At 34.1% G+C, this 18,914-nt stretch overlaps 1 protein-coding gene across 4 annotated transcripts in view; it reads left to right on the plus strand.

Moving 5' to 3' along the window:
• The window catches only part of LOC129616642 (pseudouridine-5'-phosphate glycosidase-like), a 329,630-nt gene that overhangs the window by 237,680 nt on the left and 73,036 nt on the right, over positions 1-18,914 (plus strand). For 3 of the 4 annotated variants that reach the window (XM_055532270.1, XM_055532271.1, XM_055532272.1), the window contains one exon: positions 8,067-8,198. The exons of the other annotated variant lie outside the window; for it this stretch is intronic. In XM_055532270.1, coding sequence (XP_055388245.1) covers positions 8,067-8,198 — 132 coding nt within the window. The remainder of the gene's footprint in view (positions 1-8,066; positions 8,199-18,914) is intronic. 4 annotated transcript variants of the gene reach the window in all.

An 18,914-nucleotide genomic window follows, 5' to 3' on the forward strand; every position in this document is an offset into this window, starting at 1 on the left:
CGATCTTCCCCTGCACGATGAGCTGCAACATCTCGTATTTCGCACTCCTCATTACATGGCCAAAGTATGCTGTTTTTCGACGTTTAACAGTTGTGATTAGTTCTCTTGTCACATTCATTCTTCTGAGAACCTCCTCGTTCGACACACGGTCTACCCATGAAATCTTGAGCATTCTTCTATATATCCACATTTCGAATGCTTCCAGCTTGTTCATGTCTTTTACTTTTAATGTCCATGCTTCCACACCATATAATAAAACAGACCAGACATAACATTTAACGAAACGTATCCGCAGCTTCATGCTGAGGTTCCTGCTGTAGAAAAGCTTCTTATATTTAAGAAATGCCTTCCTGGCCATTTCAATTCGGCACTTTATTTCCCCATTACAACTCCAGTCTTCGTTTAGCCAGCATCCAAGGTACTTGAAAGTGGACACTTTTTCAATTTGACTGTTGTTAATTGTAATAGTCGCACCAGGATACGGATTTCTATTTCTGCTGACTATCATCAATTTCGTTTTTTGAGTGTTGATGTTAAGCCCAAAATTGTTACTGTAGTGGTTGACTCTATCTACTATATGTTGTAAATCGATAATATTATCAGCTATTAACGTCGTGTCGTCAGCATATCTTATATTATTTAAAAACGTGCCATTAACTTTTACGCCTACTTCCACATCAGCTAGTGCCTCCACGAAGATAGTTTCCGCATATAAGTTAAAGAGCATTGGTGACAAAATACAGCCCTGACGTACACCTCTTTGAATTGCAATGCTATCCGTTAAGCCATGCTGAGTTTTTACGTTAGCTGTCTGATTCCAATAAAGATTTCTGATACAGTTTATAGTTTTTTCTTCGATATCTAATGCACTTAAAATTTCTATCAACTTTTCATGCTGGACCCTATCGAAAGCTTTTTCGTAATCAAGGAAACAGAGAAAAACATCCTTCTGAACATCTCTGCAGTTTTGTACTAGTATATTTACGCCAAAAAGAGCTTCTTTCGTGCCTGTGCCTTGTTTAAATCCGAACTGAGTTTTTCCCATATGTGCTTCACACTTGGAATACATTCGACTTTGCAGTATTTTAAGAAAGATTTTAAGCGCATGACTCATTAAACTTATCAGACGGTGATCTTTACAGCTTTTAGCATTCGCTTTTTTCGGTAGTGCAATAAATGTCGACTTTAGCCAATCTTCTGGGAAATCACCTGTGTCATAAATTTGATTAAAAATGTTGACCAATATATCTAAATTATCATAATCTATTAACTTTATTATTTCTGCTGGTAAATCATCCGGACCTGTAGTTTTATTGTTTTTTGATGACAATACGGCCTTTTTAACTTCTTCTTTTGTTATTGGAAATCCAAAAGGTAGTATGTTAGTGTTATTGTTGTTTATTGTTCTCCTTTGATCTTGAAATAACTGTTGAACATAATTTTCCCAGGTTTTTTGTTCCTCATTTACATCAGTTATAAGTTGACCTTGTTCGTTTGTTAATGCAGCGGTAAGTTTTTTATGATTTGTACCCGTGATTTCTTTAATTTTTTTGTGGACATTGAAATCATCATGTAGATGTTGCAGTTTCTCTAATTCGTCACATTCTTTCTTCAACCAGTCCTGCTTGGCACGCCTAATTTTAGCTTGGATACCTCGATGAATGCGTTTATACTCCCCAATATTATTGTTTTTGTATTGACGCCTTACATCCATCATTTGCAAAATCTCGTCTGTCATCCATTTCTGTTTAGGGAAATACTTTTTTGTACCCAGGATGTTTCGAGATTTTTCTTTAAGGATATCCCTTGTTTGTGCCCATAGATTTGTTGTATTTCTCAAATTTCGTACCTGATTGTTGATCTCTGTTGCTAACCGATCTTTTATTTCACTGTTTTTCAGCTTTTCCATATCCAATTTTGTTTCTCGGTTGGATCTCTTTGGTCCTGCCAATTTGATGTTTATTTTGCCCACCAAAAGATTGTGATCCGATGGAACGTCGGCACCAGGGTATGTGCTTACTTTCCTAATGGATGAGCTAAATCGTTTATTCACAATAATGAAATCAATCTGGTTTCGCACTATATGTTCACTTGAATCTTGTGGAGATCTCCAGGTATATAATCTTCTTGCAGGTAAACAAAACCACGTATTCATAATTTTTAGATTTTCTTCCTGGCAAAATTGTACCAAACGATCACCCCTTTCGTTTCTAGTTCCTAGAGCAAAACTCCCAACTACGTCTTTTACTCCTCCGGTACCAACCTTGGCATTAAAGTCGCCCATTATGATATTCAGGTCGTGAGGTTTTGTTTGTTTTAAAAGATATGTTATGTGTTCATAAAACTCTTCTATCTCATCGTCAGGTTTATCCGCTGTTGGTGCGTAAATTTGTATAATATTAATTGCGATCGGTTTTGAATCTAATTTCAGTAACATAGCTCTATCCGAAAACGGCACGAAGTCGGAAACATGTTTGGCGAATTCATCAGACAATATTATACCGACGCCATTCCTGTGCCTTGTGTTGTTATTACCGGAATAATAAAATTTTGCCCCATTTACACAACTTACTCCGTTACTTGGCCACCAGGTTTCGCTGATACCAAGTATATCAATTTTTAAACGATTCATTTCTTGAATAGTGTTATGAATTTTTCCTGACTCGAACAGACTGTTGACATTCCACGTTCCTATTTTTACTGTAGCTTTGGTTTTACCTCCGGGGATTCTTAGCACCCTCTTTTTGCCGGAGACTGAGGGCCGTTTGTTTTTTGACGTATTCATATGATATTTCTAGGGATCATTACTCCAGTGGTTTCCCATTGCCTTCTGGAGAGTTTACGGTAGTTTTCTTTCTTTTTCATCAGCCGCTCTTTAAGAGTACAGACGCTGTTTGCAGCCGCCTACCATAGGAACAGACGCTGCCATATTTTATTTCTTGGCCCTTAAATCCAAATGTAGAAGTGGCCCAAAGAAACCGCCAGTTTTTGTCTGTTGCTGACTCACCTACACCACCAGGGTTGGTTACCTGATCTTTCGAATGAGTTGCTCAGCGTAACAGGGAGGACCTCGTGAAGGTAAAACTTGGCGTGGAGATAGCATAGGCTGTGGTTGATGTAACTGGAACCCATCAAGCTAAGTTCCGCATACTATCCCGTTCCCCCCCCAACTATATATTCTTGCTCAGCGTAAAATTCTGCGTTGATTTAGACATGTCCGTCCGTCCGTCCGTCCGTCCGTCCGTCCGTCCGTCCGTCCGTCCGATCGCACGATAACTCAAAAACGAATAATGCAATCGACACCAAACTTTCACAAGTTGCTTCTTTTGTGCCAAGGACGAACCCTATTGTTATTGGACCAATTCGGACAACGGGTTCGGGTAGCTGCCATACAACTCAAAGAGTTTATTTTAATTATTTCAAAAACTAATAAAGGTACAAATATAAAATTTTGTATACATGTGTCCAATTATATTCTACACATGCTCTAAAAATTTTAATGAGATAGCTGCACCGGTTCGGGTGGCTGCCATACAACTCCAAAAGCAAATTTTTTATATTCGCCAAAATAATAAAGTCAGATTCATGAAACGTGGCAGTCGTTTGTCCAATTATAGGTCAAAGATATTTCTGAAGTTCTGGTGGAATTGCTTGACAGGTTCGAGTGGCTCCCATACAAGTCCAAAAGCTTATTTTAAATATTTGGAAAAATAATAAAGTCAGATTCATGAAACGTGGCAGTTGTGTGTCCAATTATAGGTCAAAGATATTTCTGAAGTTTTGGTGGAATTGCTTGACAGGTTCGAGTGGCCCCATACAAGTCCAAAAGCTTATTTTAAATATTTGGAAAAGTAATAAAGTTAGATTCATGAAACTTGGCAGTTGTGTGTCCAATTATAGGTCAGATATATTAGCGAAGTTTTAGTGGAATTGCTTGGCAGGTTCGGGTACCTGCCATACAACTCCAAAAGCTAATTTTAAATATTTGGAAAAATAATAAAGACAGATTCATGAAACTGGGCAGTTGTGTGTCCAATTATAGGTCAAAGATATTTCTGAAGTTTTGGTGGAATTGCTTGACAGGTTCCAGTGGCCCCATACAAGTCCAAAAGCTTATTTTAAATATTTGGAAAAGTAATAAAGTTAGATTCATGAAACTTGGCAGTTGTGTGTCCAATTATAGGTCAGATATATTAGCGAAGTTTTAGTGGAATTGCTTGGCAGGTTCGGGTACCTGCCATACAACTCCAAAAGCTAATTTTAAATATTTGGAAAAATAATAAAGTCAGATTCATGAAACTTAGTAGTTGTGTGTTCAGTTATAGGTCAGACATATCCGTGAAGTTTCTATAGAATGGTTTCACAGGTTTGAGTAATTGCTATACAACAATGAAAGGTGCAGGGTATAATTCAATCGGTTCATACCGACTGAAACGTTTTTACTTGTTATTATAAAAATATTATAATTATTTTTTTTTATTTTGTAATGTGGGTACACTCTTGCCACCTTGTACTAGAATAACAGAAATGGTGCGCCTTAAAATGCTTAATATTTTCCCTGTACTTCAAAAATATATCATAAAAAAATAGGTATATGTCTATTGCATACACTTTTCCTCTCTCAATAAATCCTATGTGTATAAAAATAAAATAAGTAAATTATAAAAATAATAAGGATACTACTTAACTCTTTTAGGTAAGCCAATTTTTAGTTTTTATTTTATTTTGACATTAATAATTCAGAACAACATTGAGTTTTATTTTAAGTAATAATTTAAGACAATATTAAATTATTACTTTAGCTGATTTAACCAATCTTAAAAATTACCTTAAACTAAACTAACCTTTTTGAAGCAAATATCACTTAAAATCAGTTAGTCTCACATTTTTCACATGGCTCATTGAACATAGAGCAAACTGCCAATATGAAGAATGTTTCATTTTTAGCACTTTTCCAAAAAAATTTTTGAAAAAAGTGCTTATTAGTTTCACTCTGTCCGTCCGTCCGTCCGTCCGTCCGTCCGTCCGTCCGTGGACACTTTTTTTGTTTACAAAACTTCTACACCCTTGAAGATAGAAAGCTGAAATTTTATATGTACATAGATCTTTACTAGAAACTTACTTCCGTAGAACAAAATTTTTACCTATCTCCCCCCCTCTAGAAGTTATACCCCCCCAAAACCTTAAAAATGGCCTTTTTTAACTATTTGTTGCAATGAAACCATAAGAATTTTTGAAATTTTGCAAACGCAGAAAGGCAGCAGCTTGCTTTCCCTAGCGCAGGTTACTACAGTTAAACTTTAGAAAAACAAAATGGCCGTTCAAATTTACCGTTATCTAAAGTCCTTTTTTTCCAAATTTTTGATGTCGTTTTTCTTCTAGACCCCAGACTGTAGAAGCTTGAAATTTTGGGGACTTTTAGATATTAACAAATAGTTCATTTCGTTAGAAGAAAATTTTTTTCCATCTCCACCCCCTCTCAAGTTATCGCCCCTTGAAATTTGTAAGATTCGAATTTTTGACACCTTATATTTCCGAAATCGCACGTTTTTTCAAATTTCTATAAACGCAGAAAGCTAACGGTAAATTCCCTGACATTAAAAATTATAATTGTTTTCCTTAACTCACACAATTAACCCTTAAAATCGAGCATTATGTTAACCCCTTTTTATATTAATTTTTGCTTTATTTCAAAGACTGCATATATGCATCATCCTAAATATATGCAATCCTTGGAATAGTTTTGTATATGAATGAAAATAATTTTAATAGTATGATAGGTATACATAGATTGTATTTAAAAGCAGAATTTTCACTTGTTGAAGGGAAAAGTGCTACAATACAAACCATTGCTTTGACCCAACTTTATTTCAAAACAGGTTTCCCACACACCTTTTCTAACTTTTTGTTTAATGATTCCTTGATCAATTTAAAGAAACAAATTGTTTCGCGGGGATAATCAAAAAAAAAATTGATGTCTTTTTTTCAACAGGCTGTAGCTAGACAAACGAGTATATCTGCACCCCCTGCACCCATATAATTTTTTGCAAGGAGTTGTTCGATGAAACATCCCTGGAATTATTTGTCCCTTTATATGAATATAAGATCATAATTATATTGCTCTTGGCAACCTTTTAAACTTAACGTTTTTTAACTTAACGTGCTTATTACTGTTACGAACGTAAGAGGCTGATAATCCATCAGAATTTTTATTCTTCTTGTTTTATTCTTTTTGCTGCATAGAAGTATTTCGTAATTTATCTAGGGCCCACACTATAAGAAGCGCATTCTTTTCGCCCATTGCATAATTTTCTTCGGTTTTATAAAGAAATGGTGATATATAAGTAATCGGTGTATGTTTTTTCGTGTCACCCCGCGACAAGGCAAAAATATTTGCCTGATTCGACACATCAGTAGTGAAATTGGAAGGTTTCTCGAAATTTGAAAAAACTCCTTAGAATGGGAGCTCCTTTTGATCATTGCAGCTATATAGTTCTTCGTTCCTAAATTTTATTTTGACTTTCATTGAATGGTGCCTCATACTTTGCGCATTTTTCTCTATCATTAAATTTGTCAAAGATAAAAAAAAACAAGACATATTCAATGATAGCTACAAGATGTTAAAACCAAGAATTGCTTAAGTTCGTTTAAAATTTCCGGTTGTTTGTTAGTTTTATAGCTACAGCTAACTAGTTTAGCTAGTTTTATAGCCCTTAATTTTTTTACATAATATACATATATATTGGAGATATAATTCAATCTCTTCTGAAAATCTTTTTGAAAACCTTTCTTACATTTATTAAGATTCTCTTCTTTTCAAATAGGCATATCATGGTGAATTCCATTGGCTTTTCATCCATTTTCCATGGACATCTTCAAGTTTTTTTGTTGATCTTCTTGTCAACCTCTGCTCTCATTTATACAGTGGATCAGTTGTAGCTTTCCATTTCAGCTTCTTCAGAAGTACTTACTGAAATACTGGTACTTCAAGGTTAACATTTTTTTCTTATAATATAATGTAATATTGTCCATCTATAATAACTTGCTTTCTTTTAACGCAATTTTCATATGTAGGAATTTACTTAGCACATCCAGGTAGACATGTTCGAAGCTTTCTAGTCCAGTTAAAACAAAGAATATAGTTTCTGTCTTGTTGTCAACACAATGAATTTGACTGTTATTTTCTGTGTAATTTTGATGTCAAAATTATAAAGAAAATTTACAATAAAACCAGCTGGATGGCGTTTGGGGCTTAGGTTAATTTTATGAATTTTTTGTTGGCACCTATGTTGACTAACGGCTTGATGTATTTGTTTTATTAAATATCATGCATACTCTGGGAACATCTTTATTTAAATTTTTTGAGTTATCATAAAGCGACTCACCCGACAACCGACTTACTTGTCTTTAATAGACATAAGGCTCTTTGACAAGAACGAAGTCTAAGTAATTTACTCCGAATTGGTGACTTAAAATGTGGGAAGCCGCCTTTTTGTTGCTGCAAGTTTACTTATTGCACCTCACAGCATATATTCTCGATATATAATTGCCCAGTCAGACGCACAAATTTCATTTTGTTGACTTGAATTCGGTTATAAATTTGTCTCCCCTTTCCCTGTTATCCCCAAATGATAGGAAGTGTGTGACTCAAAGCTTTGCGAACTTTCCTCTTTTTTTGATATGTGGCTAACTAAAATCTTCCATGCTTGTTTCTATGAGTGGCAGAAAATATGAACGATCTCCTATTATAGAGCACGGTAAACTGTAACGTGCCTTATTTAAACGAGAAAGTGTCTGGTACCCCGAGTACGCATTATAGTGGTTACGTTGCCCTCTAGTCATCCGGTCCCGGCGTTTGGAGTTTCAGTTTGTCTTAGAACGCTTGATATTCATAATATTCCTTTATCGTTAAATCAAATAATGGGTCTTATTAATTGTTAGTAAAATAATACTTAATTGTTGAAGACGTTTTACATTTATTTTCAATCTACGGAAGTTGAAGTCACTAATTTAAAATTAACTATTAGCGTATATGTAAATATAAATTTGAATAAATTGTTTTTCAGGTGATCTAATAAACAATGCTATAAAAAATGCTTTAAATAAATGCAAGGAGAATAAAATTTTTGGAAAAAATATTACCCCGTTTGTACTACAAGCCGTTGCGAATATAACAGAAGGAAAAAGCTTGGAAGCCAGTAAGTTCTTACAATTTTATCAAACATTTTCTTACTAATATTTTGTCTTTTAAGACTTTTGCCTTAATTTTTACTTTAAACATTAGAGCTTTTCTAATTAATATTGGTTATAATTTTTGATATACTATTATATATCTGCACCTTTTTAATTTATTTGTGTCCACTTCAAACATTTAGTATAGCAAAAAAACTGTATAGCAAAATCGACGACGAGGTTACAAGTCTGCTTTTAAAGCTTTTGAATTTAGCAAGCTACTATTTCATAATCGCGTACTAGGCGAGCTGTCTTACCTCTCAGCCTTTCACCTAATATAAATAAGATTTTTGAAATTTCAGTTAACACAATTTTGGTTAATATAATTTATACAAAGAGCTTAATAGATCTCCAGTAACTTTAGGTTTTATTAGAGATAAACTACGTATGCCGTATCATTTCCTTGTTCGAATTTTATTTGATGTACTAAAATTAGCGGGTCACGATCGAAAAACAATCTCTCCATTGCACAAGAGTTTTTTGTATACAACCATAATTTTTTTGGCACCCGGAATTCTCTAAACAATATCTAGATTCAGCAGCAAAGATTCCTTGGCGCTACTTCTCTAATGCGCAGAATGGTTTTCAAAACTTTGTTCATTGTGATATTTTCGCGTCTCGGGAGTGAGTGAAAAATATTAAAAACAAAACACGTTATGACGAGATAATAAAAGGAATTGATGATACGGTAAATAGTTAACATAAAACCGAACGGAAAGCTAAAAAAAGGTTATTTTTATTATAATTGAATGGAATTGTGTGGAAGTCATTATTTATTATAATTGATGGATTTTTTTTTAGAAGTACAATTACTGATTAAATGTTGAATCACTGGTATAAAACTTACAAAATCTTCAAAAAGTCTTACATGTATGTTAGTCATAATGTTAACTAATGTTCACCACACCGGTTTTTCAATTATTGTGAGCAGAATTTTGAGCCATGCTTGTTCTTCTTTTCAGGAATGTGACCGCGCTTGGGCATATAGAAAATTCAGTAAATAAGTAATTTAAAAAAAATCTGATGTGGTCAGCACATAACCGACCGCATTGTGTATTGGCTAGTTAAATGTAAGTGTTACGGAATATTATAAAAATGTCTGTTAAATACTTCTTTCCAATTTTTAGGACATTAGTAAGCTTATAGTTAACATACCTAGAAAAATGTAAATTTGGCTCTTAGTACAGTTTCACTTTGTGCCACCCGAATTCCCTGAAATGCTCGCCAGTTAGTTTCGTTAACAACCAGAACTCAAATATCAAATCTCAAAAAATTCTATCAATTCGTTCCGTAGGTATGGTGAAAAATGTAAAATCGGCCCGCAGATCAGTTTTCGAGCCCTGATCTTTCCAAAAAATTTAGATGTTCATTGTTTTAATACGAGGAATTTAAATATTAAATTTCAATGAAATCGGTTGATTATTTCTCTTTATATGCACAAAAATGTATATTTGGCCCGTAGTAAACGTCCAGTTGCTGATGCCTGATTTGTTAAAAAAGCAAGGAATTTTCTCAAATGGTCGAGCAAAGCTTATATATGAAATTTCAAGTAAATCGGTTGAATATTTTCTTCAAAATGGTGAAAAATTTAAAATCGGCAAGCAAATCAGTTTTCAAGTCCTGATCTTTCTAAAAAATTTATATGTTCACTGTTTTAATACGAGGAATTTATATATTAAATATCAATGAAATCGGTTGATTATTTCTCTTTATATACGCAAAAATGTATATTCGGCCCGTAGTAAACGTCCAGTTCCTGACACCTGATTTCTTCCAAAAGTTAGGAAGTTTCGCGGACGGTCGAGCAAAGCTTATGTATGAAATTTCAAGCAAATTGGTTGAATATATTCTTTAAAATGGTCAAAAATGTAAAACAGGCCCGCTAAGAGGTGCAGTTCCCGAGGCCTGATATATTCCAAAAGTTGATCAAACCGAGCCATAGTCAAAATAAACTTACATATAAAATTTCATCAAAATCGGTTCAGCCGATCTTGAGATACACGCGTGCACACACAGACCGACAGACCGACAGGTTGTCGAGAAGTACGTTCCCACCGAAAACTCGATATGCAAAATTTGTTGCCATCACATAACCTACCTATTGTTTACACAATACAGTCGTTAAAAAAATTATGTGGCTAGATATAAAAGGTTAAATTTTTAACAAAATTTATATGAAATTCAAATATATTAAATAAATAATATTATGTATTTTTTTGCTTTTCTTCTTATTGTCGAAGAAAGACATAGCAAAGGGATTCCTCTCTCGAATCACTGCAGCCAGTATGGCTTATTGTAGCCCTCCCATATCCCATTTGAACTATTCCGATTCCAAGCAAATACCAGGAGATATCCCTCAGATAGTTGGACATGAGCTCCTCCAAATGGGAAAGCCCAAACCATCTCTACCTCCTGATAGCCAGAGCAGGATAGTCACACAGAATGCATGGCTGTCTCCTTGCCGTCCCAGTAGAACCTGCATAAAAGGGCGTTCGATTTACCCATTTTGTGTAAGTGATATTTCACCGCACAATGACCAGTAAAGAAATCAATAATTGCACGAAACCGATTTCGATCCATCTCAAGTAACTCTGAGGAGAGTTTTCTTAAGCAAGATGGAAGGAACATGTTCGCATTATGACATTCCCTGAGGTTCCCCAGCGAAGATTTGAACGACACTCCTTAAGCAGGGCGCCAAGCCTGTCCCTAATGTCATCAATTGGCCGTCCAAAGAAGAGAACGGGTCAAACGAAAGTTATCTTAGATTTCTTCCGCACCAACCCGTCAGCCGTCTCATTACTCTCGCGCCTGCTGTGCCCTGGAGTCCAAATGAGCGTTACTCTGTTTGTTGATTTCAACCTTGCAAGCGCGAGGACGCAGCTTCAAACCAGCCTGGATGTTTTCTGAGGCGATTGGAGCGAAAACAATGCCACCCAGCTGTCTGAGAGCGAATATATTGTGCGATTCTTATATCCCCTTTCTAACCTAACTCTGGGGCATATTTTTATTGCATGTATTTCAGCTTGAAAAACCGAGTAATACGGATCCAGGCTTGCGCTTATACGTGTGTCTGTTCCCACTCCCGAATACGTTTTGGACCCATTAACGTATCAAACATAGGAACCACTCTGAAAAACTGAGCCTTCTGTTCCCATCTGCATTGATCAGGAAATACCACTTCGTATCCCCGATCGAAGTTGTGCCACGGGAGGCAGACCAGTTCCAGAGGGACTCCAAAAGGTATGAAAGATCCCCACCCTTTTGCAGCGGAGATTTAGAGCATGTTATGTCGGACTTAATAATCCAATCCTGTAGCATACGACCGCCGCGAGTCATAGATGACACAGTATTATCGCCTCGTCTCTTCGATGTCAAGGAAACATTCAACTTCCATTTTCCTTGCATTCAGCGAGTTCTCAATTACCCCTACCAGACTTTGTAGAGCGAATATAGTGGACTTTCTCGGATAATACGAGTATTGTGACTCATACAAGGAGCTGACCTCCAGTACATCCTCCCGAATATATCTGTCACCTTTTCCATCGTCTCCAACAGAAAAGAGGTAAGACTAATTGGACGAAAAGACCTAAACGCAATATTTTGAAAACCCTTTTAGAAACGGGAGCCTTCTAGTCATCTCTCTTGCGCTAAGATGCTCTTGGATCAATGACCGCACTTAGGCAGCCTTGCATGACCTCCGAATTAGGAAAGTTTGTTGAGGTCTGCTTCCCTTCTCCAACTTCTACTTCCCTTCTTCTGTCATGGAGTCATCAGGCCGTTCCAGCCTGCCGGCATATTTTTAGGAAAGTACTCTTTGAAGCTAAATTTACTTGAATGTACCTCACAGCCATGCTTCGTTTTACACCTCCTGCATGTGAGCATAGGCCCTTTAGAAAAGCCTTTAATGAGCCTTCTTTCCTTTTATCAATTCTTGCGTATCTTGGGGGATAGCTGCTTTTCCACCACCTCTTTTGCGGTCAAAGGTGTAGCACTAGTTTCTCCAGAAACAAATCTTGCAACCGTTTCGAGCTTTCCAATGGGAAAGCTCGAGTATTTGGCGCGTTAGTCACTGGTCCCATCGTTCGTCTAACTTCGTCATTTCATGAGCGACTTTAAGCTTTCCAATCAGCTTTGACTTTTTTAGTTCGCTTGAAGTGCTCCTTGTTATCGTAGTGGGCCTCGGTTTTCAAATTTTTTTTCCATTTAAACTATTTTTTTAAATTTTTGGAATTTTTTAAGTAAAATTTCATTTTATAAAATTTAAATAAAATTGTTATAAATAAATCAAATTAAATATAAGTATATGAAATAAAAATTATATTTAAAACCTTAAATAATTTCACAAACTAATTATTATAATTTAAAAATAAAGCCTGATACTTACTTATAAACCAAAATAAATTGTCGTTGCTTATTTATTTATAATTGTGGTTGCTTATTTCTTCTGTAACATAAAAACTCTAGATTACCAAATTAAAGCACATTGCCGAAATGCCAATATTTCGAACTATAATAAACCCACCTTCAATAAAATGAAGACGTGCTTTTATAAAAAAATAAATAAGTAATATATTAAATATATGTAAAAATATATTGTAATAATATATAATAAAGTTGGGTCAAACCAATGGTTTGTATTGTAGCACTTTTCCCTTCAAAAAGTGAAAATTCTGCTTTTAAATGCAGTCTATGCATATCTACCACACTATTAAAATTATTTTCATTCATAAACAAAACAATTTCTTGGATTGCATATATTTAGGATGAACGATTTATGTAGTCTTTGAAATAAAGCAAAAATTATTATAAAGAGGGGTTAACATAATGCTATATTTTAAGGTTTAATTGTGTGAGTTGAGAAAAATAATTATATTTTTTAATGTCATGGAATTTACCGTTAGCTTTTTGCGCTTATAGAAATTTGAAAAATCTTGCGGTTTCAGAAATATAAGGTGTTAAAAATTCAAATTTTACAAATTTCAAGAGGCGATAACTTGAGAGGGGGTGGACATGGAAAAAAATTTTCTTCTAACGAAGTTAAGCATTTATTAGTGTCTAAAAGCCCTTAAAATTTCAACTTTCTATAGGCTGGAGTCTAGAAGAAAAACAATATCAAAAATTCGGAAAAAACGGACTTTAGATAACGGTAAATTTGGACGGCCATTTTGTTTTTCTAAAGTTTAACAGTAATATACCGCGCTAGGGAAAGCAAGCCACTGCCTTTGTGCGTTTGCATAATTTCAAAAATGCTTATGGTTTCACTGCACTAAATAGTTAAAAAATGGCATTTTTAGAGTTTTGGGGGGAATAACTTCTAGAGGGCGGGAGATAGGTAAAAATTTTGTTCTAGGGAAATAAGGTTCTAGTAAAGATCTATGTACGTTTTAAATTTCAGCTTTCTATCTTCAAGGATGTAGAAGGTTTGTAAACAAAAAAAGTGTCCACGGACGGACGGACGAACGGACGGAGGGACGGACAGACGGACGGACAGAGTGAAACTTATAAGCATTTTTTTTCAAAAAAGTTTTTGGAAAAGTGCTAAAAAGTGTATACACGTGATACATGCATATATATCACAACAATAAAAAAAGCACATATAACATATTACATATCAGTTGCCCAAACTAAATTGAAAAAGTTTTCATACAAAAAAAAATAAAAAAAGAGGAAATCAATCAAAATATATTCACTCCAAAATCGCATCAAGGTTTTTCTAAAGGCTTTTACTGCTCTGACGTAATTTTAAGCAACGGTTACTGGAAAATTACAAGCAATAACAAGCGGGAAACGTTGCGATCATTATAGCAATACTCTTATGTTACAGTAACATACACATAGCAACATTAGCGTTAAATTGATGAAAAAATTGAGAGAGAGTATTAACTAGTAGAGGAATACCACAAAAAATAACGAACCTCATACGAGCTCTATACAAAGATGCCGAAGCTAGAGTCCTTCATAATAGTAAATTGGATGAGCCACTATGCATCGAAGCAGGTGTAAGACAGGGGTGTCCCCTCTCTCCGCTACTATTTAACAAAGCCCTAGACGAAATAATGCGAAAGTCAATAACCACTCCAAGGGGCATACAATGGACTTTAACCGAGCCGCCTGGAGGATTTGGAATACGCAGATGACATTGCTCTGCTGTCCCACACACATTCAGACATGCAAGCTTAATTGAATGAGCTGCATATAAAGGCAGCAGCGGTCGGTCTGAAGATAAATACAAGAAAAACCAAATCACCCCGAATCAACGCACCAAACACTATTTATAGGCGCTTTTAGAAAAAACCCTTCGTCACAAATACAGCCGCTATACAAGACGTTGAAAGGTAGTTGAATCACACGTGTATAGCAAGTATAACACCTGGCCCAATATACTCTCTTGTGGTAACCCCGATCTGATATCGCTAAGCGAAGAGTACTCCTCTTCCTGTTTAACTCGAAGTACCCTATTAGTCAGGTAAGATTCGAGTAAGTTAACGTATTGTCTTGGTAGCACTTGCCTAAGTTTTTTAATTAATCCACAATGCCAAACCTTATCAAAAGCCTAGACTACTTCCAAAAATATGATAAAACACATTTATTGTTCTTCCAGTGAATCTTCTATTAGGTCAGTTATTCGATGAATTTGATCAATGTTTGAGTGGTTCCGGCGAAAACCAAAAAATTTTTTTTCTTTTTTTTTCGAGAGGAAGGGTAAAAAATCTCGAAAGACACTGCCAGACGAAAAGAAGTAGTGTGGAACTTTAATCCACTAAAAAAGACCCTCCGCAAAATAAATTATAAGACTAGTCGAAAACGACTAACCATTAATTTTCGTGCAACCTTTTTGTTTATTTAACGGTTTTTGATCTGGCACAATAGCGTACTAAGAACTCATTGAACCAGGTAAAAAACACTAAACTAACTCTCGTACGTTTTAGCTCCTTACAAAGTTTTGATTGTCAACCAATCGAGCCGCATGATTGGATGCTTGACATGGTTGGATAAACGCATTTTATGATAGGATGCTTTTTAGTTCCATCTGTGACACTCAGGATCGTCTGATTCCTGTGCAAATTGGCATACCAAGGGGCGTTTACAATGTCTCGTAATACCTCATTTTGAAATGTTTGAATAGATTGAATATGAGTAGGTATTGGGTGTCTTTGTGCTGGGAAAAAATCAGCCCATATCGCACGCCCCACTTTCACTTTCTTATTTCCTGGTATAGGTAGATGACCTGTTAAAGTGTGTCATGACCTGTATAACGGGTCGTTTATTTCCTGGTATAGATAGATGACCTGTTTAAGCGTGACATGACCCATGTATATATGAATGTACGTAGCTGAGGTGGCCGCCAGGTCACTGAACTATAAAGTAGGTCAAAGGTTGCAAAGCAAGTTGTTTACTTGTCCGAGTTCAACGTACTTGAGACTTTGCATGATTGATGTGTAAGTATGTCATGACCCTTTGATTGTTGTTGATTCGAGGAGTTGTATGGCGTTGGTATCGTCGAGCAAGTTTTAATTAATGGCGGAAGTTGTTTTTTAGGTCGTAGATTTAGCTTTGAAGTAAAGAGTTCATGAAGTTGGGAATAAAAAGAATGTTTTTATAAATAATATTAACGGGATATCATGAAAAAAGTAGTATTATTTTTATATAGGTACCATGTATAAGAATACTACTACTACAACTTTTTTATTATTTTGTGGAAGAGTGTAGAAAAATGCAATAAGATAACATTTATTTATATCCTATGATTAATAATATCTTGTACTGCTTTTCTTGTTTTGTTTTGCTTCTGTTGTTTAATTTTTCGCATTAAAAGGTAAAAAGATATGAAAATATTTCAATGCATTTTATGTTGAAAAGTTGGGTCAAACCAATGGTTTGTATTGTAGCACTTTTCCCTTCAACATGTGAAAATTCTGCTTTTTAATACAGTCTATGTATACCTATCACACTATTAAAATTATTTTCATTCATATAAAAAACTACTTCTAGGATTGCATGTATTTAGGATGATGCATACATGCAGTCTTTGAAATAAAGCAAAAATTAATATAAAGAGGGGTTAACATAATGCTTGGTTTTAAGGTTTAATTGTGTGAGTTAAGAAAAATCTATATTATATTTTACAAGATTTTTCCAGTTCATGAACAGGTATACATATAATCTAATAAATAACAAAAACAAAGAAATGAAAATAGCAAAAGAGAATACTGGGTACATACACTACTCAATTGATTATACATACTGTAAAACAAAAACAAAAAATGAAAACGAAAAGCGAAAGAGAGTAAAAAAAGAGTAGTAATATTTTTTTTGTTTTTTTGCTTTACTACCATAAACAAAAATAAAAAGCAAAAGGAAGCGAAATATTTTAAATGATTTAAGTAAGAGTAAAATAATTTTTTGTTGTTGTATTTAACATGGAATGGAATTAAAAAAAGTAAAACTAAAAATTGTGAGAGATATAAGAACACGAATAACGTTACGTTACGTACTTATCTAGATAACGTTGTTTAGAAGGAAATTTTTCGTTCTTAATTGTTAACTAATTCTTAATTTGAATTTTAATCATATCTATGTAATTAACAGTGACACATATTACATCATAAAATTTATTAAATTAAAAATATTTCCATTACTTTTATTTATCATTAGTATTCAAACCAATATGATATTTATGCATATACAAGTATATACCTGCATATGTATGCCATAATATGTACAAATTTTTCTAAACTTATTTTAAAATTGATTGCCACAATCCTGTTTTTACAACAGATAATACTGCTTATAAGCAAACCACAGGGGCCCCTAGTAATTATATAATTTAATGTCATGGAGTTTACCGTTAGCTTTTTGCGTTTATAGAAATTTGAAAAAGCTTGCCCTTTCGGAAATATAAGGTGTCAAAAATTCAAATTTTACAAAATTCAAGAGGCAATAACTTGAGAGGGGGTAGAGTTGGAAAAAAATTTTCTTCTACTGAAATGAACTAATTGTTAATGTCTAAAAGCCGCTAAAATTTCAAGCTTCTACAGGCTGGAGTCTAGAAGAAAAACGACATCAAAAATTTGGAAAAAAAGGACTTTAGATAACGGTAAATTTGAACGGCCATTTTGTTTTTCTAAAGTTTAACTATAGTATGCGGCGCTAGGGGAAGCAAGCCACTGCCTTTGTGCAAGCAATTTCAAAAATGCTTATGGTTTCATTGCAGCAAATAGTTAAAAAATGGCATTTTTAGAGTTTTGGGGGGAATAACTTCTAGAGGGCGGGAGATAGGTAAAAATTTTGTTCTACGGAAATAAGTTTCTAGTAAAGATCTATATACGTATTAAATTTCAGCTTTCTATCTTCAAGGGTGTAAAAGTTTTGTAAACAAAAAAAGTGTCCACGGACGGACGGACTGATGGACGGACGAACGGACGGACAGAGTGAAACTAATAAGCACTTTTTTTCAAAAATTTTTTGGAAAAGTGCTAAAAATAAAGCATCTTTTTAACTCATATATTAAAAATGTCGTATTTTTTAAATTTTCTGAGAGCCTAGTACTAGTTATTTGTATGTTGAAAAACAATAAAAAAATAGATTTAAATGTTTTTCTTTTTTTTATGGAAGCAACAGATTTCATAACATAAAATCTAAACCTATGGAAAAAGGAAAATTATGAAACATTTAAAAACACATAATTATTTTCATTGTAATTGAAATTTATTTCGACCATAACCAAGGAACCATAACCTAAAAAAAAACCTAGGAAAATAAAAAAATACCTGAAAGTTGAAATAAAATACAAATCTTTCATTTTACTTATTTTTATTTTCATTTTTAAACAAAAAAAATTAAATTCCTTAAATACTTAATTAAAATTATTTATATTTTTGACAATTTTATATTTTTATTATCTGTTGTTTTTATGATGAATTTCCCTGAATTCACCAAATGAAGGTAATTTTTATTTAATTTAAAAATCCTGACCTAATTGTCAGGCATGAAAATTTAATGGATTCTAAGTCTAAAGTTTAATTAACTGAAATATGATTTTGCTACAATGTAACAATCAGTTTCTTTTATAACTAATATAATAAATTTGAAACCCTTTAGCCAGTATACTTTCGTATTTTCGAATAAAAACATGTCGCGCAAATTTATTTTAAAAAAATTTCTACAATCTCTTCGAGAAAATTTAAAGGCGTATACCATCGAAAGTGAAAACATATCCGTCATAAAACGGTTCAATATTCAAGGTCGCGTAGTAAAATTTAAAGTTAAAGCAGCACCATCACAGCTATAGAGCCAATTGATTTGTTCAAAAACGCAAGTTTTGAAATACATTCTTGAAGGAGTTGACCCCACAGATCAAATAGGATTGACATTTTGCGATGAAATTTTGAACACAGAGGACCGGGATGGGTGAAATTCCAGGAGGCGAGAGGGCTTAAATTTGAAGACGTGTGGAACATCATATCAAATATTTTTCAGAGTAACTCTGAAGGTTTAAGCTCTGATAAATTTTGTATAACAGCAACATGTGTTAAATTACCACAAGGAACCGGTAAAACTTTAAAATACACAAATTTTGATGACGAATGCAAACACCGTAGAGGAGTTATTACAATTATGTAGATTATAAACAAATAATAAAAACTAATTCAAAATTGCAAACGAAAAAAGCCACAGAACTT

This window comes from Condylostylus longicornis, unplaced genomic scaffold, assembly GCF_029603195.1.
Source record: "Condylostylus longicornis isolate FDR11 unplaced genomic scaffold, ASM2960319v2 ptg000257l, whole genome shotgun sequence".
NCBI lineage: Eukaryota > Metazoa > Arthropoda > Insecta > Diptera > Dolichopodidae > Condylostylus > Condylostylus longicornis.